This window comes from Colletotrichum destructivum, chromosome 3 (genome assembly GCF_034447905.1).
Source record: "Colletotrichum destructivum chromosome 3, complete sequence".
NCBI lineage: Eukaryota > Fungi > Ascomycota > Sordariomycetes > Glomerellales > Glomerellaceae > Colletotrichum > Colletotrichum destructivum.
In genome coordinates, this window is record NC_085898.1 from 1646260 (window position 1) to 1672453 (window position 26194).

Sequence of the window (26194 nt, forward strand, 5' to 3'; positions counted from 1 at the left end):
GCCCCTCCCAAGATGATAATACAGTGTGTGTGCCCTCAGAAGCACTGAGCCAGAACCGTTGTTCCTCAGGTCTGCCATTAGGATCGCTCTTACATAAGGTACCTAGTAAGGCAAGTATGTAGGTATGTAGAATATCTATGGGGCAACGGGGGATTGCACCCATCACAACCATCCGGAATAACACTACTGCCGACAAGAGAGAATTGAGCTTCAGGGGCCCAGCTCCTGTCCAGCCTCTCATAGACGTCGAAAGTTGACACAAAGGTCACCAATCAGAAAAAGACGCCCGCGACTTACCTAATGCAAAGAGATCCGTGCATGTATGATAGCGCGTCACTGCCAAATCCTAAAGTCCCTGCCAGTGCCAGCCATTTGTCTTCACCACCCGTCCGGCACCTTGACCCTTTCCCTATCCGTCCCGCTTAGCTTCCTCGCCTCATCCCCGGCTGTTGCGTCTGCCGCTGTTGTTATTCTCCCAGCGTGTTGTATGTCCTCTGCCAGTAACCTGAACCCCACAGTAGTTCCCACCCAATTCCTGCACGGTAAGAAGTACCTTACGCAGTCTGTCCTGTCCTGTTACTGCTGGTGCAGAAGGGCCTTCGCGCAGCAGCCTCGACCTCCACTCCTCAACCTCGTTCGTCCCCTCTTACATCCATACAGCACAAGTCGACCGTGTCTACGCTCAGTCCAATGCGCACCTTCAACCTCGCTCCTTCTTCGAAATTCATCCTGTCTTCAGACTGCCAGCGTTACCTTATCTAGCCTTTGACGCCACCTCCCAATTCCGCATCCCACCGCACCGCACACGCACCAAACGATCTGCCCACTCGCCGTCGCCCACCCCCCCGGCTGTCGAGGCCTGTTCCTGGCTGGCTGCCGCGCATCACTGGACCGTCTCCAGCTGTCGAGGACCAGACAACTGCGTGCCCATACCTCTTTTTACCTTAATATTTCACCGCTGCTAGCACGTTAGGGGACGGCCTCTGGTCCCGCGTCGTCGTCTCACACTCCCATCTGGGCCCCGCAAACAACATCAGCTTTCCCGACGATCCAGAGCAACTCTCATCCTCTTCGAACCTCGAGAATCTGGCTTTCTCCTTTCGCCGCCCGATCGCTCTACTCATCCGCCAATTTTGATGGGCTATCACTTTGTCGCATTCCACTTGCCAATCACCGTCTCTAGCTTCCCACTGCTCCTTGCATCACGAAGCGACGCCGTCCTGACAACCCAACCCCAACCCTCACCGAGCGACACCCTCCTTTCATCATCACGTCGACGTCCATCCGCCGACGCACTCCCTGCGGCCTTGACTGTGACCTCGCACCATCCTCCACTGCGCATCTGCAACCCGGCCACGACCTCGCAACTCGAGAACACAGCACCATTGTTGGCCGACATTACCCCCTGCCTGCACCCTTACTCATACCCCGACTCGTCGGACCTGCGTTCATTGCCGATTGCTGTCTCTTGTCACAGCTGCTGAGCCGGGCGAATCTGTCGCCCCACGGAGAGGAACATCGCTGTGACGTCCAAAATGAAGCGCTTCAGCCAGAGGGTGGTGAGTACTTCGTTAATCCCCGGCCCCTGAGCCCGATCCTGCCTTTGAACACGACATTGACAACCCAGCATGCTCAGCTCTCGCGCGGCAAAGACCCCAACAAACCTAAGAAGAACAAAGACTCCAAGGATGGCACCGCATCTCCGTCGTCCGTAGGCTCGGGACGCGACGCAAACCAGTCCCCCAATCCGACGCCATCGTCCTCGACGACCAACCTGGCCGATTCCCGAAACAAGCCCCTGCCTCCTAATAACGCCGGCGCTCATCCCGGAGATCACGGCACGGCGAACCAGCCGTCCCCGTTGAGCAATCAGCAAGGTGCCGTTCCGGACCGCTACAGCTCTGCTGGTGCCGCCCAGGGTGCTAACGGTGGAGGTTCTCCAGCTCGCCACGGGACGTTGCCGCCCACGGTGATCATCAGCCCCAGTGCTCCGGTAAGCCCTCCAGCGTGATGCTGTCGCGGACAACACTAACCAGGCCAGCACGTCCCACCCCCCGGTGCTGCCGAGACCATGCCTCATGATCTGGCGCCTCCGAAGGCGGGCACCAAGTCGCTCATGTTCGACCGCCTCCACCAGACACCGAAGGACGTGCCCGAGGGTCTCAGGACACCCAAGCGACAGCACTCGTCGAGGTTTGACATCTCGGCCCACCGTGAGCTCGAGAAGCTCCCTGGCTTCCACGAAGTGCCCCCCAACCGCCGCCAGGAGCTGTTCATGCAAAAGATTGATCAGTGCAATGTCATCTTTGACTTTAACGATGCCAGCGGTGACATGAAGTCCAAGGAAATCAAGCGACTGGCCCTCCACGAGCTGCTCGACTACGTCGCCAACAACCGCCAAGTCATCACAGAACCCATGTATCCAAGAGTCGTCGAGATGTTCGCCAAGAATCTATTCCGTCCCATCCCCCCTCCGATGAATCCCCAAGGCGAGGCGTTCGACCCTGAAGAGGATGAGCCTGTCTTGGAGGTCGCGTGGCCACACATTCAGGTCGTTTACGAGTTCTTCCTCCGCTTCATTGAGAGCCAGGACTTCAACACCAACATCGCCAAGGCCTACATCGACCACAGCTTCGTTCTCCAGTTGCTAGAGCTGTTTGACTCCGAGGACCCGCGCGAGAGGGACTTCCTCAAGACGACACTGCACCGCATCTACGGCAAATTTCTCAACCTGAGATCGTTCATCCGTCGCTCTATCAATAACGTCTTCTTTCAGTTCACATACGAGACGGAACGATTCAACGGCATTGCGGAGCTCCTGGAGATTTTGGGATCCATCATCAACGGTTTTGCCCTGCCCTTGAAGGAGGAGCACAAGACTTTTCTGACGCGCGTGTTGATACCATTGCACAAAGTCAAGAGTCTGAGCATGTACCACCCTCAGTTGGCGTATTGCATTGTCCAGTTTTTGGAAAAGGATGCGTCGCTGACGGAAGAGGTGAGTTTATTGGCGCATGAGTGTGTGTGTGTGCGTGCTCAAGCTGATTTCCTTAGGTCGTACTTGGCTTGCTCCGATACTGGCCCAAGGTCAACAGCACAAAAGAGGTTATGTTCCTTAACGAGGTCGAAGACATCTTCGAAGTCATGGACCCGGCCGAGTTCGCCAAAGTTCAGGAACCGCTTTTCCACCAGCTTGCAAAGTCCGTCGCCAGCCCTCACTTTCAAGTCGCCGAGCGTGCGTTGTATTTCTGGAATAATGAGTATTTCTGCAATCTGGTCAGCGACAACGTGGAGATCATCTTGCCCATCATGTTTGCGCCACTTTATGAGAATTCCAAAGGACACTGGAACCGGTAAGTCCGCAGCTGTCAGTAGTTGAGCGTCGCTAACCCCCTCGCAGCACCATTCACGGCATGGTTTACAACGCGATGAAGCTGTTTATGGAGATCAACCCCCAATTGTTTGACGACTGCTCTCACGAGTATACCGAACAGCAAAATAGCGCTGCGGCAAGAGAAGCCTTGCGCGAGAGAAAATGGGCGTCGATTACGGGCCAGGCCGAGCAAAGGCGGTCGGCGAACGGTGCCTCAAGCTCTGGTGGGCCACATGCTGCGTCGCTGTCCCGCGTCGACGAAGTTGACGGCACCGAGGACAACCAAAAGCGGCTAGACTCTCTCAAACTGCAAGATGGTGACCGCAGGGATCGTCAACATGAACGACAAGACTCGGTAGGATTTGCCCACAGCCAATCATGACTGCCTTTTGTGTTTCTGGTTTGCGGGTCACTCCGTTGCACGATTGACTCGTCGACCGCTTCTTGGATTATTGGTTAACAAGACGAATCATAGGGCTCGGAACAGAACGGCGAAGAGAAGACCGAAGCGGATGAGGAGTCATGACCACCAAATACTGCTTGAAAGGTTCAAAGGATTACTCATGTCTGTGGAAGCCCAAGGGGCGATTTGGAGGTTACCCAAGAAACAACATTGGGCAGAGGAAAAGAGAGTTCCGTGCTCTAGGGATGGGGCTTCGCCGCCCTCGGAACATACTTAATTTTCATGATGTCACTTCTTAGTCTCTCTTCTCACGTTTCGTTTTGTTTTGTTTTGCGAGGATGCAGACTCGAGGGTGTCTATTGCACATTGACCCCGAGTCATTGCTCGCCCGCCATTCATGGAGACAAACGGATTTTTTTTACTGCGCTTTTGGGGAACAGAAAACGTCTCGTGCCGGAAAGTGGAAGGGAGAAGAGGGACGAGAAGAAGTCGGCGAGAAAAGATAGGGATGGCGTACAGAGGTGAAATTTAGGAGACAGACTCCTTTTCCTTTTCCTGCGGCTTACTCTTCTGAAGCACGTGAGGAATTGAGGGTTCCTCCTTGGTTTCTGCCTTGGACGATGAACAAGTACGGACGTAATACGTCACAAATTAGACTTGGGTGAAAAAACAGCTTACCGAGACCATGTGAGCGTCGCGGGAATCTGTAACGAAATGATATCGCGGCGTACTGTCATGGGTATTAATAGTGACTGCTGTACTACAGGTCTGTCTACCACCCACCCCTGCCTCGATCATAACCTCCCCATCCCCCGCGTCCCCGGTATCCGCCACTGCCTCTTCCAAATTGTTGATATTGATGTTGTTGTTGCTGCTGCTGCTGTGGGGGCGGTGGTGGAGCAGCCCATCCACCCATGTGCGGTAGAGGTACGCCAGACACTGACGGAGGAGACCAGCTAGGCGGAGGTGCCGGGCCGCCTATATGAGGAGGAAGAGGCGGTGGCGGCGGTGGCCATTGCCCCTGGTAGCCTTGAGGCGGCGGTGGTGGAAAGTGGGCGAAGCCGCCGGCCGCCTGGGGCGGTAAAGGGGGGTAGGGCGGGAAAGCTGACGTGGTGTGATGATAGCTGGGGGGAGGGGGCGGCGGCGGCGGCAGCGGTTGCTCCCGATCACGATACCCGGGTCCAAAGTTTGGATCGTGTCGGTTGCGGTCCGTCGTTGGTGACTTGCTCACGCGGCTCATGTCTCCTTTCGGGCCTTGATCGTGGGACAGCGATCTCGATCTGTGACGTGGGCGAGAGCTTGACCTTGACCTGGATGGACTGTAGCGAGAGCCGTACCGACCGCGTTGTGTACTGCGTTGCCGAGAACGGCCGGGGCTGGGGCTGCGACTGTGGCCTCGAGAATCTGGCGAGATCCTGCGCCGCTTGAAGGCCGGCGGGGTGCCACTTCTGCTTGACTGGCCAGGGGAGTAGCTGCGTGAGCGGCTCCGCGACTCGGACCGGCACCGTCCGCGGCCGTCACCCCCCGTCCGGGCCTTCTGCCTGCGCTGCTTCATCTTCTCGCAGAACCTGCGCGACCAGCCGTAGTACGTCTCCCCGTCCACGATCTCGTGCGTGATCTCATCGAGCACGACGCGCTCGCCCATCTCGCTGAGATCCGTGTGCTCTTGCGGGCTAGCAATATGTGGACGCGCGCTTCTGCTGTACAACCTCTCGACATCGACGAGCAGGTCCTTGACGGCCTTTGCGAGGGCCTTGTCTGCAGGTCCCTGTGCGAGCTGCAGCGGTTTGACCATGTCTGGGTTGATGGGCTTCGTCGAGTTCGGCGTGAGGTGCGGCAACCAATTGGCCGCGGGCAGATCAAACCAGGGAGTGTTGGGATCGCCATGGTTAGAGGGAATCATGTACGGTGCATCTTTGGGAAGCTTGGAGCCGAGATTCGAGCCCGTCTGGTCCTGCACAGCAATCTTTGGCAACTCCCCGCCACGGGGCGCTTCTTTGACGGTCCCACGAAGGTTATCGATGGTAGTCGCTGAAAAGTACGCGTGCTTCTCCCAGAGGGCCAGGAGGGCCTCCAACTTTTTTGTATGCTTCGGGCAGTTTCGAAACCTTGCGGCGCCGTGGAGGAGGGGAGTCAGGCTGGCCTCCAGCTCGGCCGCGAAGCGCGCATCTCGGTCGCGGACGACAACGTGGTAGAGAACGTCATTGAGGATGTAGAGGACGTGCAAGCGCCGCCGCCTAGTGGATGGTTTCGTCCGGGTCTCGTCGGAAAATGAGTTGGAAAGGGCGGCCAGGTATTTACCGAGGGCGGCGACACGCGCCGCCGATGGGACCGTGTTCTTAAGAATCCAGCGCTTGCATTTCTAGATGGAGGCAGCAGGAGTTTAGTCGACCTGCAACAAAAGGCGCGCAACACGGCAATGACGGGATAGTGCGGCTAGAGAGGCCGTTGGAGGGCGTCAAACCTGAACGTTGGCGGGCGAGCACTGGTGGATCGCGTCGTGGAGGAGGGTGTGGAAGGCCTCGATCTCGGGGCGGGTAAGCGAAACGGGTTCTTTACGAAAGAGGAGGGCACTGAAGGAGGCCTTGGCTATTGCTAGCTCTGGGTTCGCCATTATGGTGAAATTCGCATGCCGTTCGCCGGAGGGCGCCAGACAAACAACGGATGAGTGAGGAAGGTGAGGTTGGATATTGAGCTAGAGCTATTAAGCTCCTTACGTCGTGCGACAGCTAGAGGCGCTGAGAAGTGTGGCTAGAGTCGAGGCTGGACTTAACGGCTTCTTCCGAGCGGCTTCAGGGCCCACACACAGTACCCAGTGCGAATGCTCGGCGGTCTACCTCGCGACCGGCGACGTCAGACACTCCGGAGCAACTACCCTCGCAACCAGGCGCACAGTCTAGGGAATTCACCACTCCCAAGAGATTGAGGTACTGGTCGTGACACGGAAGGAGTTCGCAAGTGTGATTTCGTCTGTTGTCCAAACCGACATAGCGAGATGTCTTGTGTGCTTATTACTTACCCTCCTGAAATGAATGATGAACGTAGGTTTGCAACGAATCATTAACAAAGCTGTGGTCCCACCGGGCTCAGCGTCTTCCAAATCGCCAGACTCCAAAACACCGTCAAATGTAAACGCGAAAAGACATCATTCCTTCGTGTCGTCTTCAATGATACAGTGTACGGTCGCAATGGGACCCAACAGTTATGTTACACGAACTCGGTGTCTGGGAGAATCGTCCATCCTTGTTCACTCTCGTCCACCTACGAGAACCGATCCCCCTTTGGACTCTTGAAAGGCGTACTGCTTTCGTACTTGCTCTTCTCAAACACTCTCTCAGATTCGGTGGCCGGCGCATGACGCGTCGGAGCGGGATCAGAGCTGGACTCCTGGCTGGGAGAGCCGGCGGTATCGGTGCGCGCGTCGCCGCCCATGTTGGCCACGGATCCGGGCTGTGTGGGGACGTTGTCTCCGTACTCGAGAGACTGGGCCATCATCTTCTTCTTGCGCTGCTCCTCAAAGCGAGCGGCGCGATCGGCGTTGATACTCTGCTTGGCGAAGTAGTAGGCGGTTCCGCCGGCTGTGATGAGACAAGGTTAGCTGCGCCCCCGGATTACGGAGCTTAGGCGACGACGAACCAACACAGAGAGAGCCCCATCCGAGCCTACGAGACGAAGAGCGTCAGCGGTGGTCGACAACAGAAGCGGTTTGGGCCGAGTCAAGCCTACCAGAATGATTTGACCTGGGATCAGGCATGGTGTTAGCCAGGGGCATGAAACCAGATGCGACGGTTCTTACAGTGTTCATTTTTGCGACGGGATTGGATTTGACGATCGACAGAGTTGTTGCAGAAGCGCAAACACTTAATTATCAGGATGAGCAAGAAAGAAAGCAAGAGGGGGAGAAAAAAGTTGCCCTTGCAGGAGTGAGTTGGTTAGAGGACGATGTGAACCCAGTCGATTGGGACGCAAGCCTACCACTTAGGATCAAGGACGCACTGTGGAAAGTGGGATGGTCTGATGATGGACCTTCAGCATCCCCGATTACTTAGTGCAGTACACCGTGCTCGCAATTTGTGGACCCCAAATGACTGAAGCGGCTAGCCGGCTCGGAGCAGAAGCTGAGGTAAGGCGGGCTTCGATACGCACTCCTTGAGCCTCAGGGATGGGACAGCTGCAGTGCTGCGCCAGGCTAAACTAAGGGACTAAGGGGCGGTACAGGCCTACAGGGCGGAGCCTTCCAGCGGCAGACCAGGCGAATTACGGAACAGAAAGCGACCGAGGTGGGTAGGTGGGCAGTCTTCCTCAGGAACCAAGGCCAACGGCTCTCATACGTTCGCTCTCCTCTTGCGTAGGTACCTAAGTTGCCTAAGTAGATACATGTCTATCTGAGCATGCACTTAAGTAGGTGGGAAGAGGGAGACACGAACACGGTGTACTTAGTTAGGTACCTACCTTTCTTATACCGCCGTACCCGGCGGCCGTTCACTACCATCTCTTGTACAAGTGACAGAGTCCCGCAACGGCCCTCAACCCTTGCCCAATTGCTGAGGCTGGTGGAAATGGAGACACAGCTTGGCAGGGTCATATGTCATTATGGATATTGCTAAACCCAGATAGGGCGCAATGCTGCGGCGGGACAGGCACGTCGCAGCGCAAGTCGTATTACGTACATCCCACCACGTACCGCTAATTAACCCCCCTCCCGTCCCCTCGTTTTCTTTCTGGCACGAGAGCACCACTACTGCGGCCTACGTGCCTAGCACACGTTACCCTCCCTGCCGCCCTGTCTCGTCAGAGAGAACACTGTGCTTTCCTCCCTCCCCACGGCGGTACGGACTCCTAAGTACCGGCGAACCAGGTACACTACCCTCCACATTGCCGTCCCATCAGAACGGCTACATAGGTATAGGTAGCACGGCTGGGAATCTTATTGCTCCAAGGGGCCGTTGCAATGCCACTTCGTCTACAACCACAACCACCACGCAGACTACCACCACAACAAACCACTCTCATTGCCGTCTTTTCTCGCCCCTTCCTCCTGGCCATGCTCTCTTGCGCGTTGCAGTAGTTTCACAACGTCCGCCCAGCATCATTATGCTCCTCAGCCCTCTTGCACAGCCGTTCATCCCACTTCACAGAATCTCTCCGAACACCTACGCCCGACAGACTCTCTTTCCCGCTTACCCGCCCTTACGAGGCTCGACTCTGAGCAGCTTGGTCCTTGGTTGAGCAGGCGTCGGCCCTCAAACAAACGCCCGCAGTTGATGGGCTCATGAGGATATACACCTGAAGACGTGGGTGTAATGGGTATCGGCACCCTGGGCCCCCGCTGTCGCCTTCTACTGCCAACATGGCTCCTCCCGCACAGAATGGGCCTGATGGCTCATCACTCGTTTGTCCCCTCCTCCACTTGTGTGTGTTCTGCTGTTGTCGTGCTGACGTGCCCTTAGAAACCTGTCTCCTCATTGAGGGCGCAGTTCGAGAACATGAACAAGAACGGTGAATTCGCCGCGGCCGCGCCTGGCCCCTCCCCGCCTCGAGCCATCTCCCCGGCCCCGAAGCCAGAGTTCCTTCGAGATGCGAAACCCTCCTCCGAAACCCTGCCGGTCCCCCCGAGACCGCGAGACCGCACGAGTATCTCGGCTCCATCACTACCCCCTCCGCTGCACGAGCCGGTCCCTCGCTCGCCCGGCCGACCACTAGGTGTCCCTCCCACCCTGAAGCCCGAGCCGGTGAAGGCTCCCTCTGTCATGGTCGAGCCTCCCCAGTCTCCTCCCAAGAACCCCGTATCGAGGTTCGCGCATGCGGAGGTGCCGGCATTTCTGAATGCGGAGTCCGGCTCCTCTACTCCCAGCACTCCTACTTCGTCGCGGACTTTCAAAATTCCAAGCCGGCCACATACCCCCTCACTCGAGTCGCGGCGCTCACCCAGACTCTCGGCCTCCCAACCCCCTTCACCGCCACCACCGAGGAGGTCAGTGGATATTCGAAGAGATAATAAGCCTGCCGTGCCGCCGCCGATCAACCGGGCCGAGAAGCCGTCGATGCAGTCGCAAGCGAAACCTCCCTTCTATACTGACCAACAGTTAGCTGCCGATGGCAGGGGTAAGATTAGGGAGGAGACGTCGCCTTTCAGTAGCCCGCCCGGAAGCCCTGACGGTCTTCACGAGCCGCCGCCCCCTACCCTGCCTACCAGGCCGAAAGCACATATCACGCAGATGGAGCCGCCGCCGCCTCAGCGTGGAAGACCATTGGACGTAGGCTTTGCACCGCCACCCGTTCACCACTCCATCATGACGAAGCGGAACCAGCGGGATCAGGAAGTAAACGGCTTCGTCAAGGGGCAGATTACACCCCAGATCACTGGTGATCGGCCGGGACTGCCCGCTCTTCCAGCGAGACCGCAGACAATCGCGGAGCCTCCACCACGGCCGCCAGTGACTATGAAGCCTCCTCCGCGGCCTCCACGGCCGGGCGTCAACACGCACGCCGTCACGCACTCCGTTTCTGAGATTCAGCCTCCACCGAAACGTATTGTCTCGACTCCCACAGCGCATCTGCCGCCCCCAACCAGGCTGCCGGGCCGCGCGAACACTGTGACGGACCGAACGTCGGAGAGGGCCGCTCCTCGGCCATCGCCTCCGCAACCACCTCAATCTGTGCAGCCCGCGCAGCCGCAGCCTGAGCCGACAGTGTCGTTAATCCCCTCCAGCAATACCTCAAAGGTCGAAATTAACGGATCCACGCCAAACTTTCCTGACCCAGCAAACGTGAACCGGAGACCGCCCTACATCAAGCATGGCATGCACGAGATCCAAACCAAGTACGACCCGCGCACGTTTGACGTTTGTGGCGACCTCGTCTGTACGACTGGCCACCTTACACGCGTCTGGAGCCTTCGGGACGGTGAGCTATTAATGAGCTTCGCCCACGGCGAGGGCATCAAAGCTACGACGGTAGCTTTTAAGCCCGGCACGAACGTGGACGAAGAAGGAAAGCGATTGTGGATTGGCAACAACTTTGGCGAGCTTATGGAAGCCGACATTGCCACGCAAAGCGTGGTTGCCAACAAGCCTGGAGCTCACGGACGGCACGAGGTCGTCAAGATTTATCGCCACTTCAACGAACTGTGGACGCTGGACGAAACGGGCGGTCTACTCGTCTGGGGTCCGGATGATACGAGTACGCCAAATCTCACGAACAACCCGCATCAGGCCTTCCGGGTGCCCAAGGGTCATTCGTTCTCCATGGTCATCGGAGACGAGCTGTGGCATGCAACCGGCAAAGAGATACGCGTGTTCGCACCAACGTCGGATGGGCAAGTTCAGTTCCAAGTCCTGGTCCGCGCTCTTGCGCAGGACGCTGCGGGCGAGGTAACTTCCGGAACGCAAGTGCGATCGCAGCCGGGCAAAGTGTTCTTTGGCCATGCCGATGGCAAGGTATCTATATACAGCACACAAGACTTTGCTTGCCTCGGTCTAGTGAATTTGAGCTCCTGGAAGATCAATTCCCTGGCAGGAGTTGGTGATCATTTGTGGGCAGGCTTCAACACTGGCAAGGTCGGCGTGTATGACATGGAGTCGACGCCGTGGGCTGTCAAGAAAGACTGGCAGGCGCATGAGAAGAACCCAGTCGTCAAGCTCGCCTCGGATGTATCGAGCTGCTACCGGCTGGACCGCCACCAGGTCATCTCGCTCGGTGCCGATAACATGATTCGCGTGTGGGACGGCCTGCTACAGGACGACTGGCACGAGACGGAGATGAAGGCCATGGACACGCAGTACTGTGAGTTCCAAGACCTCAAGGTCTTGTGCATGACTTGGAATGCGGGCGCCTCGACGCCTCACAGTCTGCGGTACGCGCAGGAGGATGCCGAGTTCATCAAGAGCCTTCTGACGGCCAACAGCTCCCCAGACATTCTCGTCTTTGGGTTTCAAGAGCTGGTGGACCTGGAAGACAAGACAGCAACAGCTAGTATGTTGGCCCGATCGAAGTTGTAAACAAAGCTAATGTATGCAGAACGATTCCTAAAGGTCAAGAAGAAGGAGGGCTCAGACCAGGAGCGCATGAGTCATCAGTACCGCGACTGGAGAGATTTCCTGCTCAAGAGCCTCGACGAATACATGCCGCCGGACTGTTTGTATCATCTCCTACACACTGCCACGCTTGTAGGGCTGTTCACGTGCATCTTCGTCAAGTCGACGCTTCGGGATCGGATACAAAACCTTAGCGCGGCAGAAGTCAAGCGTGGCATGGGCGGCTTGCATGGCAACAAGGGCGCTATTGTCGTGCGGTTCATGGTAGACGACTCCTCACTCTGCTTCATCAACTGCCATTTAGCCGCAGGCCAGTCGCAGGCCAACAGTCGGCACAATGATGTGGCTGCCATTCTCGAGGCACAAATTCTGCCGCCCGAGCGGGACCTCAGCGCTCGCCTCGATAGCTACGTCGGTGGTGGAGACGGCACTATGATTCTGGACCACGAGCTTTGTCTTCTCAACGGCGATCTCAACTACCGCATCGACACGATGTCTCGCGATACTGTTGTCATCGCTGTCAAGCAGAACAACCTGGCCAAGCTTCTCGAGAGGGACCAACTCCTTGTGGCGAAGCGGCGAAACCCAGCCTTTAAGCTGCGAGCCTTTGACGAAATGCCGATTACGTTTGCGCCGACTTACAAATACGATGTCGGCACGGATAATTACGACACGAGCGAGAAGAAGCGCTCGCCGGCGTGGTGCGACCGTTTGCTATACCGCGGAGGTGGCAGGATCAAGCAGATCGACTACAAGAGACACGAGGTGCGAGTGTCCGACCATCGGCCGGTCACGGGTCGGTTCAAGTTCACGGTCAAGAAAATCCAGCCCAAAGCGCGAGCGATGGCGTGGATGGACTGCCAGCAGAGGTTCGAGGACCTCAAATTGCGCGAAATCAACGATGACAAGTGAGTCTCTTCTTGACTGATATGACCAGAATAACGCTGACCACATGCAGGATGTTATACCTGACGAACGTCATCGGCTACGATGAAGCCACAGCTCGGAGCATTCTCCAGCCAAGGAACGACCGTAGCCTGAGTAGGTCAAGAGACGCATGAACATAGCATACAGGATACGACCCGAACTAGAGGAAAGGACACAGTGAGCCGTGGGCGGACGAAGCACGAATGTTTTAACGAATGACGGGGTTCTCTACTTTTACGACGGAGGTGGGGGGGGCGCTGGGAAAAGGAACTTGACGAAAGGCGGGTGGCTTCTTAAAAAACCAACTCTTGAGCGTCCCACGACTTTTGGCATTTGATGGCGTAGCTTAGACAGACGGAAGCAAGAAACGCAGGGTTTCGTTTGCCCGCCACGGCGATGCCTGTCCCGGGTTCGAGGGGAACACATCTGGGCACGGCGGGTAGTAGCGTGTGCTGGCCACCGTATAGAGGGGGGGGGGGGGGGGCAACGACAGCATGGATGAGCAGTAATGGAAGAAAGTACGATTGCAGAGGTTGTTCATTGAGGTTAATGTTGGGAAGGCTAGCTGGTACCTACCCATCTTCCGCTCTATCTACCTTGAGATGCTCACGATGTGGGGCTTTTACATCATCTAGCCAAACGCGCCTGCAGAGGCGTGACACGAGTGGGAAGCCGTGCCTTGCATGAGTCAAGGGGGGCCGAACTCGACAGACGGCTACATTGCATACAAACGCAACTAACCCACTTCCCCCTTCTGATCATGTCTGTCTGCGTCTAGTCACACTCGTTGTCTCGCAGTGTCTTCGCAATACATGTTTGGAACGAATACATGGAGTTAGTGGCCCGAGGTCAAGTTGTCGTTCACATTCTACAATTGTAATTTAAAGACTAAACGACCTGAAGTAAATGAATGACTGCATCTCTATAGTGAAATGCGTGCTGCTGCTGGGCTCGGAAGGGGATTTTTCCTTCCTTTGTCTTGGCCTTTTGACGTTTTGATCCGTATCCATCTTCCGTCTTCTTGTCCAATCTCGGCTCGACAACACAACGACTCAAATGACACTTTGAAGGACAACGAAATCTGCATCGAAAGTTAGATGTTAAGCAGGGCCTTGGCGCCTGGCTCGCTGCAGACGTAGATGACGTCATGCTCATTGGAAAAGCCATTGAATTTGGTCGCGGAGCACTTGGTGTAGGCTCCCATGTCCTCAAAGTATAGCCAGTCGCCAACGTCGAGTTCCTGCTCGAAGGAGATGGTCTCGGTGATGCGGTCAATACCATCGCATGTAGGGCCCCAAACGGAGTAGCGGATGCCCTCGCCGTCAGGGCACGCGTTGGCCGCAGAGGTGTCGTAGACGGTCGAAGAGCCTGCGCGGAGAACCTTCGCGACGGGATGCTGGTGGTCAAACATGATGCTCGAGAAGTTGCCATAGAGACCGTCGTTGACGTATACCATGTAGCGCTTCTCGTTGAGCGTGGGGTCGTCAACGGTGCGGCGCGCGATGATGTTGCAGGCGATTGTGAAGGCTGCCGAGACGTAGTAACGGCCGGGCTCGGCGATGATGTTGACGTTGCTGCTGGCGGGGAAGTACTCGTCAAGGGCACCACGCAGCACGGCGGCCATGTCCTCAAAGGTGTCGCCGCAAAAACCGCCGCCAATGTCGAGCGTCTTCATCTCAAACCCGTAAGCCCGGCCCTGCTCGAAGACTTCGTAGGCGTCGTAGACGGCCTTGTAGAAAGCCATGGGATCAGAGGCGCCGGAGCCGACGTGGAAGCTGACGCCAACAACATTGAGGCCGAGATCCTTCGCGACGCCGAGCAGCTCGTTGGTGGCCTCCTTGGCAGCGCCGAACTTCATGCTCAGGCGGCACAGGCTCGACTCGTCGTCCGTCATGATGCGCAGGTACAGCTCGGCCTCGGGGAAGAGCTTGGCGATCTTGCGCAGCTCGTCGGCGTTGTCGAACGTCATCTGCCTGACGCCCATGGCCTTGACGTAACGCACGTACGAGTTGGTCTTGCAGGGCTGGGCGTAGATGATGCGCTCGGGGGCGGTGCCCATGTTCAGAACCTGGTCAATCTCCGTTTTGGAGGCGCAGTCGAAGCCGGTGCCGAGGGCAGCAAGGAGTTGCAAAACCTTGGGGTCGGGGTTGCATTTGACGGCTAGATTGGTCAGTGATGGGGAAAGGCGAGACTTTCAGTTCAAGGGATCTCACCATAGAAGGGCTTGACGCGCGGCAGGTTGAGCTTCCAGCGCATGTGCTGGCGGTAGACCTCGCCGAGATCACCGACGAAGAAGGTGTCCTCGTCGCCTGGTTCACAAATCTCATGGTCAATGCTCTCGACACGCTGACGGAGAGCATCGCCAATCAGCTGCTTGGGGTTGGTCACGCCATGTTTGGAGTGGTGGTGGGCGTGGTCGACAAAATGCGACGTCTTCAAGACTGGTTGGTAGGTACTAGCATAATTGATAGTAGCTGGTGCAAAGTGCTCGATCGCGGCTGTTGCCATAACCATATCCCAAGCGGTTGACGGGGTGGCGGTTGGAGAGAGTTGTGGGGTGTGGAGGGTCGGACTGTTTCGACTCTTGCGTGACAGCAAGATGTTTCCCGTGATGGGGTTGATAGTTGGGAACCTAGAATGGCAAGAGGATTCTAGGGTGGTCGAAAGCGGTAGCAGACTGAACCCTCAGTGATCTGACGAGGTCTCCTCGACTCCCCCTCGGCAAGAGGAAGAGACTCTAGGCCCGTCCTATGCGGCAGCTGGTTGGGGGTGGGAGAAGACGGGGGCGTCTGGTGAAGCAAAGCGTCGAACAGAAAAGACTCGAGCTCTTGCTTAGACGACTTCAGCAGGCGGAGGCGGGATGGCGTTGACGATGTGCAGAGTCTTTCGTAGGCTGAAATCTTGGTCACTGACAAAGCTCACGGCCAGGAGAGCCGTGTTGGGCTGTTGTGCCTTTGAATTGACCAAAGGCTAAGTCAAGCGGTGGAAGGTGTTGATCTTGATAGATCTAGGCTGGTCAGTGAACACTGTCTGTTTACTTGTTGGGAAATTTCTTCGCGGTAGTGCAGACCAAGAGTGGACAGAGCGATTTTGTTGTTCGGTGATGACTACGCCATGTGATGGGGAAAGGGGCAGGCAAGCACAGCGGGTTGCGCGACGGCAGACAGCAGCGCGCTCCGGGAAAAAAACAAGACGGGAAGGGACCTACCAGAAATCTGTCAAATGGACAGCGAGGCCAGAGTCCAAGTAGTGGTATAACAACTGCGGTGGTTGCAAAAGGCGTGGGTTGCTGCGTGTTGCGGGTTGACGATGAACCTTTGGATGGTGTTGGAGAACTCAGTGTGTGGCGGGGGTCTTCAAAGGCTTTTTATTGCAACGGGCGCGAGGGTTCAGGTTTCGTCTGGCTTCCGCGCTGGTCCTTTTTGGTACCTTGCCAGTGGAGCGCCAGTGAGGTTGGCGACACCACGGCCCGCCACACACACAGAGTACACACACGCACACAAACAAAGAGTCAACACAACGTACCCACAAAAATTTCAAAATTTTCCCATGTCGGCGGCCCGACGGCAACAGTCGTCAGTATGTACGTAGGTACCTAGGTACACGACGTAGCGTCTGCCTCAAGTAGGTGAAGCCTTCTCCATACAACGATGCTTGTCCGCAGCGTCCCCGGGTGTACAAAGTACCCAGTTCCAACATCCCCGTCCCATTCTGAAGAAGAGGCAAGATGGATAAAGAACGCAGGCGCTTCAAGCTCCAACTTGTTCTGTAGTATTATACTCATTAAATTGACTAAAGTCTACAGTCGGCTCACCCGGGTCCAGGCGGTCACTCCAGGACCGGTACGTCGTTTAAGCTTCGAGTACCTCGACATCCCGCCATGATTTGCCCATTCTTCAGCATAAGGCCGTGTACGGCGTACATCCCATCACCCTTGCTGTTCAGACACCGGAGCTGCAGAACGAGATGCCGTAATGGGTGGTACACTCACTACTTGCATCGGCCCTCGCACCGCCTGCTATCGGGGATTCACCCCATCCAGTATGGGTATTGAGTGGTTGTGGATGTGGAGGGCCTCATCTTGGAGAGCTGGAGCCTTGGAGGGTTAGCCATGGTTGGTACTCATCCACCACTACAACTTGGACGGCCGCCTGGGACTCCATTCTCACGACGCAACGCACCCCGCCCATCAGCCACACCCACCTCCATCATCGATCGTGCTGACACATCGACCTTTTCAGACCGCAACTTTGTCTTCTTCTTCTAGAAGTCGGCCTCCTAGCACCCACCCTGGAGCTGTTGCTTCGCTGTCATTCCGCACCCCTCCGGTTCCATCCTGCCGTGGCATCCGCTACAGTAGCTTTCACTGCTGTCAACATCGCTGCTACTGAACTAGCTCGGTGTCTCTCTCTTCTCCCATGTTACAGGCGGGGTTGTTGTGGGTGACAAACTGGAGATGCCCCGGCCGGCCAACCCTAACTCACCGTCCCAAACACCGACCCAATTCGTACACATGCACGACACGCGCACGCCGTAATACCTATTCGTTTGAGACAGCAGACGCAAGTACTACCATTTGAGTATCCGTGTTAGCACGTAATAGCAGGACTCCAGACCGCTGCCGCCCATGTCTCGATTGCTCGCCAGCATCCTGAGAAATTCCCTCACACATGTCCACTCGGACAGCTACCATAATCAGCCTGATCCCGTGCACCCCAAGCAGCCAGCTAAACTGGGAAGTTACCGCTCCGCCAACTTCTGTTCCAAATCGCCGAAAGGGCGGGACATCGCCTGACTTGGTGGCCGCTGGTAAGTGGAACAATGAAGCCGGCAGATAGCCCATTAAGCATGTGCATCTCACGGCCTCGCTTCAATGCGCTGCGGCGCGTATTTGCGGCATTGCCCCGGCTGTGCCCTCCAAACACCGGACTTTAGAGCCCTTGGGCTGCCTCCCGTCTTCGGCCTACTTGGCTCGGCCCCTCGACATCCACCTCAGTCAGGAACCTGGAACAATTGTGGCGCCGTGACGTATGCGGGGCCTGATTCGAGATTTCATGCGTAGTCCCATTCTGTCAATCGACAGGTCTCTGCCGTGCTGTAATTGGGCACACATCATTGGCCGTCCGTTGGCTGGACATGTACTCTGCGCTTTAGTCCGACGACCCAATGCTGAGGATGTCGGTTCTGATAGAACGAGTTGGCCGGTTATTCGTACGAATACAGAATCCCCTGGCTCATTGTTTTCATCTTGCGTTGTCTAGTGGTCTCCAAGCCATGGGGTGTGGCAGGAAGACGTATCGTATCTGAACGCGTCCGTACACATGGAAGACGCCATGCGATCGACATGAAATCATCAGGAGGAGGGTATAATTACAGAAAATATGGTGTACAAATATGGTACATGGACCGAGAAATCCCAAACGGCTCTTGTTCACAAAGGCGGTGGTGCTTTGCCTACTCGACACCGTTGATGTCCATTTCGTGGAGCTTCCAAGTGCCGTCCACCCACGACCGCTTCTCGCCCAAGAAGGTCACGCGCTCCTCCTCCTTCTTCAAGGCGTCGACGATGTACTTCTGCGCAACATCGCGCACCTGATCTTTGGAAACATCGAGGAGTTGCTCGCGGCGTTTCTGCTTCATTTCCTCCGTGATGCCGGAAAGGAACCGACCCATGCCCTCGGCGTTTACCGACTGCGGCGCATCTACGCCTTGGAACACCGAGATCTTGGCCTCCTCGAGGTCACGTTCAGTCCACGCCTTATCTCTGGCCCACTGGCCGGCATTGCGCATGATAGAGAGCGTGTTCTGGGGGTTGGGGTCGCGATAGGAGTAGAAGCCAAACAGACCGTCCAATCCGCGCGAGTACGCTCCGCCGCCGTAGGCGCCGCCCTTCTCGCGAATCTCATGATGGAGGTGCTTGTGGGTGAGGAGCTGCGCCAGAATCTGCAACGGCGCTCCATCTGCAGACGTGTACGAAACCGTAGGGACGGCCAACGAACCGTAATAGACCTGGTACGGCAACGGGAAGAAGGACTTGATGTTCCTCTGTAGCGCGACAGGCTTGAACGCCGGCAACGACGGCTGGTCATTGGGGAGCGTCGACATGAAGCTAGTCAACGCGCTGAGATTGGCGCCCGTGCTTTCGGCCCCGCAGGTGAGTGCCGTGCGGAAGCTACCACCTGAGAGCGCGATTTTTTGAATCCGCTTGAGCTTGTCAATGACGTCCGCCAGGCCATCCGTTTCGGGACGATTGGCAAGCGTCGTGACGAGCTTAACCTGCGAGAGACCGCCGATCTGCTGTCTGAGCCAAGCGTTGCGGGTCAGCCCAGCCTCAGCAAAGCCGCGGGCAAACTGATGCCCAGATGAGGCGATGTCGTTGACCACACCGTCAGCAGACGCCTGGAGGAGCTGCCTGATGCGGAGGGCGGCCTCTGGGCTGTCGAAGTCGGTATCCTGCACGAGCTTGCGCAGTATGTCGAACATGACGGGTACATTTCTGTCCAGAGCCATGCCTGTGAAGATAAGACCCTCGCTCGCCTGGTGGAAGTCGGTGGGAGAAGGCGTTGAGTGGTATCCCACAGACACGCCTCCTGTTTTCAGCTTGATCAAGTCCTCGAGCTGCTCCATCGACATTTCCCTTGTGCCGAGGCGCATAATGCTGTCGGAGAAGAGGGGGATGAGCTCTCTCAGCTCATCGGGGAGGTTGTCCAGGGCGTTGATAGCCCTGAAGTAGGTCAAACCGTTCGTTGGGGCCTCGCGCCACTGGATCTGTACACCATTGACAGTCTCGTCACGAACGACAACAGGCTCCTTGCTTCGAGGAATGTCCTTGACGTGGACAGTAGGTAGGCAGCTCAGATCTTCTGTGTTCGACTTCCCCTGTTCGACGAGAAGATCCAGCTCACGTTGCTCAAACTTTTTGCGTGCCGCCTCGTCGCTGCCGGCTTGCTGTGATGCTTGTTGGATCTTGGAAGCCAGTCTCTCCTTTTCCTCACGAACAAGATCCTCGCTGAACGTGGTCGACGGCGACATAGTGAAGGACAGAGTGTTGTCGTTCAAGAGGTACTTTTCGATGAGGCTCTCCAGGTAGCCACCCTTTGCGAGCTGCGTCTCAAACGCCGAAATGGTGTCGTTCCACGCCAGCGAGTCAAGGGGATCGACGCCGGTGAACCACTTAGGCTTGAGCCTGTGCAGCATATTCATGCCAAAGTTGGCCGTCTTGTGCTTCAGCGCCAGCTCCAGCTGGTGGAGGGAGCCATCAATCTTTGTCCTGTCGAAGCCCTTCTGGCGCACCTCCTGGAGTATGCGCTGGACCTCGGCTTTGAGCTTTGGCACGTCTGCCTCCTGGACGCCGGTAAGTCCGATGGAGAAGATGCCCAATTTCGCGGAGCTGTCGTATCCCGCGTTGGGGCTGAAGTCCGTTCCGAGACCAGCCTCAACCAGGCCGCGGTACAACGGCGATCCGTATCCATCCATCAGGAGGGTAGATAGCAATGCCAGGGAGAAGGACTCGACAACATCAGAGGTGTCGCCCATGATCCACGAGACGGACGTCTTGTACTGTCTATCAGGGTCCACCAGGGGGTCGAGGGGGCCCTTGGCGGTGACCTCCCTGGGGCCGGAAGAAAGGTCGATGGGCTGGTGGATCGTCTTGTCCTCCTGTATTCTCTCGAAGGCGCTGAGCTGGGTGTTGACCTCCCGGAGATGGTCAGACAGGGGCATGTCGCCGTAGGTGAAGAGCTTGGCGTTGCTTGGGTGGTAGTGCTCGGCGTGGAATTTGCGCAGCTGCTCGTAGGTCAAGTCGGTGATCTTCTGGGGATCGCCGCCCGAGTTGTTGATATCGGGGAAGATGTGGTCCTGAAAGCGAATGTAGAACAAGTAGCCGGCGTCAGACATTTGGCCCTTCATCTCGTTGTAAACGACGCCCTTGAATACGAGGTTGCTCTCCTCACCGCTGGCGGCTTGTGGGTTCTCGGGTCCAATGCGCCATCCCTCCTGGGTGTAGTCCGACTCCTTCAGCAGGGGATGCAGCGTGGCATCCAGATAGACCGACATGAGGTTCTTGAAGTCTTGTGCATTCGTTGTCGCAAAAGGGTAAAATGTGTGGTCGGACGCAGTGAATGCGTTCATGAAGTTGGACAGAGTCCGGGGCAGCATCTTGAAGAATGGATCGCGAATGGGAAACCTGAAATGTCAGTATGCGCCTCAGGGGTGTCCCAACAATGCGAACAACATACTTCTGGCTGCCGCACAGGGTGGTGTGCTCTAGAATATGGGGCACACCGGTGTCGTCCGGCGGGTTCGTCTTGAAACCGATGGAGAAGACATTGTTGCTGTCGTCGCGCGCGATGTGCAGGTAGTCGGCGCCGGTCTTGTCGTGTTGAAGGTGCAAAGCCGTCAGTTCCAGTTCCGGCACGTGCTTCGTCCGCAGCAGCGTAAAGCCGTGAAGCTTATCACCAGGCTTGGGATACTGAGAGAGCTCAGTGACGGCCTTCTTGGCCGTGTTAACAGCATTCCGCAGCATGTTGACGGGTTTGGAGTTGGATCAGGCTGGTCTCATGTTCCAAAGGAGGGTGATGCGCTCTGAAGAATATTTATGGAAAAGAAAGAAGCGTAGGTCCAGAGTAGGAGGTGCTCGGTGCAGTCGAAAGGAGCCACTGTGGATCGCAGGAGGCAATTCGCGCCTGCCGAGTTCAACAACTGGAAATTTTAGGCTGCTGTGGCCGGCGCTGTTCGAAAGCCGCCTGCTCCACCGGCGGCCGCTATTCGTCATCACACAGAGGATGTGGGGACCGTATTCATTAAAACGCTCTCTGAGAATACCGAGTCGGCGGGCCTGCGTAGCGCATTAACGGGTAGTTAACACTGACAGCCAGCAGTTGGGAAGCCGTCCGGTAGGCCGGGACGCCCTGCGCTAGGCCAGTACCTCGTAGCACTTCCATGGTTTATTCTCCTCCCTTCCACGCTGCACAGAAATCGCGAACCCAAAGGCGACCAGTGGGATCGTGGGCATTTTTTCCCCCCCCTGATCCCCCAGTATCGGCAACCCGTATCGATAAATCCTTACGCAATATTCGGGGCCACTCCAGTCGAGATTGCTGACTTCGACGGCCGGACCCAGAAAGGCAGGCACTCGAACATCTATTCGGGTACGACGCCCTGCAGCACACCCTCCACTTGAGTACAGATACAGTGGCATTTCTAATGCGCACGCCTGAACACCAAACCACCTCACTCTCTCACTCTAACCCTTCGCTCCGTCCGACGACATATCTCTGCCCCCGAGTGTCAATCAAGTGGAGAAGGGCAATTGCCAACACGCCGACTGCTGCTACGAATACCACTAGTCCGCCGCGGGGGACCGCTTATTTTTGCGACGCCGAGACACTCCGTCACCGAACAGTCGAATGCGAAAGCCCTGGTGACGAAGAGGCCGCAAGGAACATATATATCGTTGCCCCTCCTTTCGTCGCCGAGTAGATGTCCAATAGTCAGGCCGACGTCGTGATGTCAAACGGTCAGGATGGTCACGCCCACGCGCCGGCGACGTCCCTGAAGAAGGGCAAGCAGAAGAAGGCCGTTGACTCCAACGAGTCTGCGAAGCTGCTCGCGCAGCGTATCACACAGCTGGAGCAGGAGTCGGCCGGAGAGAAGGACCAGGAAGCTGAGATTGGTGCGTATCGCCTCCCATCGTGCCATTACCCTTTCCGGGCGGGCCGAATCAAGTATGTCGCGTGAGCGCCGGTTTAAGACCTGTGTTGGGAGAGTGAGGGGTCGTCTGTCAAGCCCGTTGGCAGGACCGCTTTCGCAGTCCTCATGTTCTTTTTTTTTCTTAAAACACTTTTTACTTGGCATACATGACGAACTCAGCGCTGACGAAATACAGAACGCGAGGTCAAGCGTGCGAACCGCGATTTGGCTCAGCAGGTGGCCAAGATGAGCGACCTGCAAAAGATTGAACACCTGACCCGACGTTCCAGCGAGCTGCTAGCCGACATGCGTCGTGTCGAGCGAGAAAACCAGAAGAACAAAAAACGCGGCGACGCCCTGCAGAAGGAAAAGGATGCAAACCGCACTGAGCTCAGCAAAACGGTCGGCCTGAAGGAGAAGCTTGAAAAGCTCTGCAGAGAGCTGCAACGGGACAACAACAAGTACAAGGTTTGTTGCCCCCTCGTATATCTCTGGGGCCATGGGCTGACCTTGCCAGAACGAGAACAAAACTCTCCAAGATAACCTCAAACACAATAGTTCGGCCTATGACGAGAAGCATGCGGCCTTGCTGGCGAAGCTCGAGGGTATTCAGGAAGAAAAGGATCATCCACGGAAGCAAGTTGTTGACATGAGCGTCGATACACTGTGCGTATCCATCGTCAATGTTATACACGCGCGACGACTGACTGTCCTAGATTCCGTAACCGTTTCAAATCGTTCATCGAGCAGTACGAACTGCGGGAATTGCACTTCCACTCTCTGATGCGCACCAAGGAGCTGGAAGTGCAATATAATATGGCGCGCTACGAACGCGAGAAGAAGCTGGCCGAGGCTGAGGCTACCAGAGCGCGAAATCTCCAGAATCAGGTGCAGACTTTTACAAAGACTGAGTCTGAGCTTAGGAATCAACTCAATGTCTATGTTGATAAGTTCAAGCAGGTAGGACCACCGGACATTGATGGAGAAGTTAGGCTGAGTTTTTGCTGACAGATCAAGGTTGAGGACACGCTCAATAACAGTAATGATCTCTTTCTGACGTTTCGGAAGGAAATGGAGGACATGTCCAAGAAGACGAAACGTCTGGAAAGGGAAAACGAGACGATGAAGCGCAAGCACGAGGCCACGAATGCCAATATCATCCGCATGGCCGAGGAGCGCGAAGACTGGCGCAAGAAAGCCGCCGAGGCGACGAAGCGAGCCGAGAAGCTGCGTAGCATCATCGAGCAGATGCAGCAGCAGGGCCGCAAGGTCCCGTCTGGAATGGCGGCGACCCTGGAGAGCTGCTACTCGGACAGCAACGGCCACATGGACGGCGACGGGAGCGACTACTCGGACGATGAGGAGGGCGAGGAGGACCCGAGTGAGTTTGACGACGACACTGAGGAGGAGCCGCAGCCTGCAGAGGGAGAGCCACTCCGGCCATACGGTCCGGAGCGGCCGCCGGTGCCCCAAGCTACAACGAACGGCCACTAGGAATCCGGACGGAGGAAGCCATGGATCAGCACCACGGACGTCTATTCATCCAACAGTGAGACGGCCTTTCTGGCGCAGGGCCCGCCCAGCCAGCAAATGACCCTCAGACAGCGGTCTACCCGTGCTTTTTCACAGGTTTCGCAATTTTGCAGGACCAAGCTGAATGTGTTTTTGTCGACATTTACATAGGGCATCTTGGTGCGTGCTACTGCTCAGGATCTGAAATAGCGGTAATGGTGACCAAGGCCCGCTACGAAAGTGACCCCAGAGAGGTTGGGATGTTTATAGCCCTTACCAGGCTCTTTCTGGTTAGCCGTGTTTCGGTCTATAGCAGTGGCTCTGAATACAAGCAGTCCCCATGCCTACTCTACTGTCTGTCCGTATAGTGATTAGAGTCGTCTCTCCCAAAGTTCCGTACACTTCGGAAACCAGCCAGCATGACGGCCGTTCCAGCCCACCTTAGCGTAGTGACGTCGACCTCCAGGGGTCGCAAACCATGCTGAGCCACAGGTGGTCAGCAACCACAGCACAAGGTTTGCAATTCCCCCAGATCACAAAGTCAATCCCGCTGAACCGACCCTGCACGAGCCACTCCACTCCAGAACAGTGCCAGTGAGAGAAAACAGACCCTAGGCGCGCACGTGCCATGTCTGGAATAGCACCAGCAGCTACTGGAATGTTGAGCCCAGCTTATTGCAGTTGGGGGTGAGGCTGCGTTTCCGGCGCACTTGAAACCAACCGCTACTTGTCCAATCCACGTTCCATGGCTCCCTTCAACTTGCAACCATCTGCTTGACCCGTCCGATTCCTGCAGCCGATATTACTCACGAGGCCTCGACAAAACACACCTTGGTCGAGGCCACCCGGTCGCAACCTTGGTCATCCATCATCTCTGCCCGCGACGTCATCATCTCACAACACGCTGCAGCCATCACCACCATGGCCTTCCTCGAGGACCCGCGTCTGCGCCAACGGTGGAACCAAATCTCCCACAACGCAGGAGAGGTGACGGAAAATGCAGCTGCCGGCATCTGGAGCTTTCAGCATCACTACATTAATCCCTGCTTCGCCTCCATCGCTCACTCGCTAGAACAATGCGCCAATCCCTGTCTGGGTGACCACGAAGAGCGGGCGAGGAAACGTCGAGAACGAGAACGCGCGGGCGGCCGGGCGGAATACAGCTTCGACTTTTACGACGACTGGTATGCCGAGGATCAGGACGGCGGGTTTCTGGGTGGCTGGGGGAACGATGACTGGGATCGCCTGCTCGCGGGTACTGGGTCGCAACGAAAGCATGCAGGCGAGGTGCAAGACCAGCCCAAGAGGAAACGAGGGATGAGCTACGGCACCCGAGGCAGAGGATCTAAAGTATTAGAGTCCGACCCAACTGTCATCCCCAGCACGCAGCCCATTGGGTTTCTGAGCAAGCTGCCGTGGAAGCTGGGTAAGACGCTCCGCTACAAGCCCAGCGCGGCGGATCTGCAAGACCACCCGCGGCAGCACGACGAAATGGGTATGGGCGAGACGGAGCCTCTGCTTGGGGGCGATTCCGATGACGATGCTTTCCAGAGCCGGGCCACCAAGACTAGGAGTCGAAGTGGAACAACGGGATCGGGCGTGTCGTCGGATTCTTATCGGTCGCGGGGTGATCTATTCCCTAGTGACGGGGAGGGAGACGAAGACGCCGTGCCGCTGGACGACGAATTCATGGTGTTGGATAAAGTTCGAGATGACCACAGCAGCAGCCGGACGAAATCCAGCAAGGGCAAGAGGCGCGCTGACGGCCGGTCGATATCAAGGACGGTGTCGAGGGCCACCATCGACTCGAACCACTCAATGCTCGGTCCGGGGGTGCGGAGAAGTTCAACGAGCATGCCTACAACGCCCGATACGCCGGCGCCGCCCTCCATGGAGGCTTCGATGGAGGAGCTACAGATGGAGGAGGAGCGCATCCGGGAAGAAGAAGATAAGGAGGTGGAGCGCAAACGACAGGCCGCCTTGCAGCTCGCATCCGAACGGGGGTTGCACGACGGCTTTGGAGGCGGCACAGCTGAGGATTCGGATCCAAAGTTCGATGTGGACGAGGCGTCAGAGCTTCTGGGCAAATACACACCTGCGTCCAATACGGAGGACGCACACGGTAAAGCGCCTGTTATCCGTTCCACGACACAGCAGCATATTATACCGACCGAAGAATTCGTTCCCGCCCGGTTACCGAGCTTCAGGTAGCTTACCGGAGCATGGACACAAAGACGCAGGCCTTGTTCCAAT

General features: G+C 56.7%; 8 protein-coding genes across 8 annotated transcripts; 4 read left to right on the forward strand and 4 right to left on the reverse strand.

Moving 5' to 3' along the window:
* Positions 1–266: 266 nt before the first annotated feature.
* On the forward strand, positions 267–6512 carry CDEST_04589 (Putative protein phosphatase 2A, regulatory B subunit, B56, armadillo-like helical). The gene is made up of 7 exons (XM_062920748.1): positions 267–1559; positions 1628–1993; positions 2042–2998; positions 3055–3353; positions 3401–3728; positions 3849–6144; positions 6247–6512. Exons 1-6 carry the CDS (start codon positions 1536–1538, stop codon positions 3897–3899), a joined length of 2025 nt encoding a protein of 674 aa, XP_062776799.1. The 5' UTR covers positions 267–1535; the 3' UTR covers positions 3900–6144; positions 6247–6512.
* CDEST_04590 (Putative calcium homeostasis endoplasmic reticulum protein) lies at positions 4549–6480 on the reverse strand (the record flags this gene model as incomplete). The annotated part of the gene is made up of 2 exons (XM_062920749.1): positions 6241–6480; positions 4549–6138 (listed from the first exon to the last, which is right to left on the reverse strand). The coding sequence occupies exons 1-2, from the start codon at positions 6388–6390 to the stop codon at positions 4549–4551; spliced, it is 1740 nt and encodes a 579-aa protein (XP_062776800.1). The 5' UTR covers positions 6391–6480.
* A 102-nt stretch (positions 6513–6614) lies between the features above and the next one.
* CDEST_04591 (uncharacterized protein) lies at positions 6615–7783 on the reverse strand. Its single transcript, XM_062920750.1, has 4 exons — positions 7573–7783; positions 7503–7516; positions 7413–7438; positions 6615–7354 (listed from the first exon to the last, which is right to left on the reverse strand). The coding sequence occupies exons 1-4, from the start codon at positions 7579–7581 to the stop codon at positions 7038–7040; spliced, it is 366 nt and encodes a 121-aa protein (XP_062776801.1). The 5' UTR covers positions 7582–7783; the 3' UTR covers positions 6615–7037.
* A 705-nt stretch (positions 7784–8488) lies between these two features.
* On the forward strand, positions 8489–13213 carry CDEST_04592 (Putative endonuclease/exonuclease/phosphatase, WD40/YVTN repeat-like-containing domain superfamily). The gene is made up of 4 exons (XM_062920751.1): positions 8489–9168; positions 9227–11750; positions 11796–12720; positions 12771–13213. The coding sequence occupies exons 1-4, from the start codon at positions 9127–9129 to the stop codon at positions 12871–12873; spliced, it is 3594 nt and encodes a 1197-aa protein (XP_062776802.1). The 5' UTR covers positions 8489–9126; the 3' UTR covers positions 12874–13213.
* On the reverse strand, positions 12876–16143 carry CDEST_04593 (Putative ornithine/DAP/Arg decarboxylase, alanine racemase/group IV decarboxylase). The gene is made up of 3 exons (XM_062920752.1): positions 15948–16143; positions 14953–15746; positions 12876–14899 (listed from the first exon to the last, which is right to left on the reverse strand). The coding sequence occupies exons 2-3, from the start codon at positions 15251–15253 to the stop codon at positions 13833–13835; spliced, it is 1368 nt and encodes a 455-aa protein (XP_062776803.1). The 5' UTR covers positions 15254–15746; positions 15948–16143; the 3' UTR covers positions 12876–13832.
* A 1768-nt stretch (positions 16144–17911) lies between these two features.
* Positions 17912–21416, reverse strand: CDEST_04594 (Putative peptidase M16, metalloenzyme, LuxS/M16 peptidase, peptidase M16C associated). The gene is made up of 2 exons (XM_062920753.1): positions 20977–21416; positions 17912–20924 (listed from the first exon to the last, which is right to left on the reverse strand). The coding sequence occupies exons 1-2, from the start codon at positions 21261–21263 to the stop codon at positions 18194–18196; spliced, it is 3018 nt and encodes a 1005-aa protein (XP_062776804.1). The 5' UTR covers positions 21264–21416; the 3' UTR covers positions 17912–18193.
* Positions 21417–21716: 300 nt separating this feature from the next.
* CDEST_04595 (Putative Taxilin family) lies at positions 21717–24283 on the forward strand. The gene is made up of 5 exons (XM_062920754.1): positions 21717–22412; positions 22626–22897; positions 22947–23095; positions 23146–23389; positions 23447–24283. Exons 1-5 carry the CDS (start codon positions 22220–22222, stop codon positions 23921–23923), a joined length of 1335 nt encoding a protein of 444 aa, XP_062776805.1. The 5' UTR covers positions 21717–22219; the 3' UTR covers positions 23924–24283.
* Positions 24284–24637: 354 nt separating this feature from the next.
* On the forward strand, positions 24638–26153 carry CDEST_04596 (uncharacterized protein). Its single transcript, XM_062920755.1, has one exon. The coding sequence runs from the start codon at positions 24863–24865 to the stop codon at positions 26150–26152; it is 1290 nt and encodes a 429-aa protein (XP_062776806.1). The 5' UTR covers positions 24638–24862; the 3' UTR covers position 26153.
* Positions 26154–26194: the final 41 nt, after the last annotated feature.

What these genes read in the sequence shown, in the direction of transcription:
- CDEST_04589 (XM_062920748.1), top strand. Translation starts at nt 1,536, where the DNA reads ATGAAGCGCTTCAGCCAGAGGGTG. An exon ending in AGCGCTTCAGCCAGAGGGTG is followed by an intron (nt 1,560 to 1,627) that starts GTGAGTACTTCG and finishes TTGACAACCCAG; the next exon opens with CATGCTCAGCTCTCGCGCGG. An exon ending in AACATGAACGACAAGACTCG is followed by an intron (nt 3,729 to 3,848) that starts GTAGGATTTGCC and finishes GACGAATCATAG; the next exon opens with GGCTCGGAACAGAACGGCGA.
- CDEST_04591 (XM_062920750.1), bottom strand. An exon ending in ATGGGGCTCTCTCTGTGTTG is followed by an intron (nt 7,355 to 7,412) that starts GTTCGTCGTCGC and finishes GTCTCATCACAG; the next exon opens with CCGGCGGAACCGCCTACTAC.
- CDEST_04592 (XM_062920751.1), top strand. Translation starts at nt 9,127, where the DNA reads ATGGCTCCTCCCGCACAGAATGGGCCTGATGGCTCATCACTC. An exon ending in AGACAAGACAGCAACAGCTA is followed by an intron (nt 11,751 to 11,795) that starts GTATGTTGGCCC and finishes TAATGTATGCAG; the next exon opens with AACGATTCCTAAAGGTCAAG. An exon ending in CGCGAAATCAACGATGACAA is followed by an intron (nt 12,721 to 12,770) that starts GTGAGTCTCTTC and finishes GACCACATGCAG; the next exon opens with GATGTTATACCTGACGAACG.
- CDEST_04593 (XM_062920752.1), bottom strand. Translation starts at nt 15,253, where the DNA reads ATGGTTATGGCAACAGCCGCGATCGAGCACTTTGCACCAGCTACTATC. An exon ending in GCGCGTCAAGCCCTTCTATG is followed by an intron (nt 14,900 to 14,952) that starts GTGAGATCCCTT and finishes TGACCAATCTAG; the next exon opens with CCGTCAAATGCAACCCCGAC.
- CDEST_04594 (XM_062920753.1), bottom strand. Translation starts at nt 21,263, where the DNA reads ATGCTGCGGAATGCTGTTAACACGGCCAAGAAGGCCGTCACTGAGCTC. An exon ending in ACCCTGTGCGGCAGCCAGAA is followed by an intron (nt 20,925 to 20,976) that starts GTATGTTGTTCG and finishes CTGACATTTCAG; the next exon opens with GTTTCCCATTCGCGATCCAT.
- CDEST_04595 (XM_062920754.1), top strand. Translation starts at nt 22,220, where the DNA reads ATGTCCAATAGTCAGGCCGACGTCGTGATGTCAAACGGTCAGGATGGT. An exon ending in GGGACAACAACAAGTACAAG is followed by an intron (nt 22,898 to 22,946) that starts GTTTGTTGCCCC and finishes TGACCTTGCCAG; the next exon opens with AACGAGAACAAAACTCTCCA. An exon ending in ATGTTGATAAGTTCAAGCAG is followed by an intron (nt 23,390 to 23,446) that starts GTAGGACCACCG and finishes TGACAGATCAAG; the next exon opens with GTTGAGGACACGCTCAATAA.
- CDEST_04596 (XM_062920755.1), top strand. Translation starts at nt 24,863, where the DNA reads ATGGCCTTCCTCGAGGACCCGCGTCTGCGCCAACGGTGGAACCAAATC.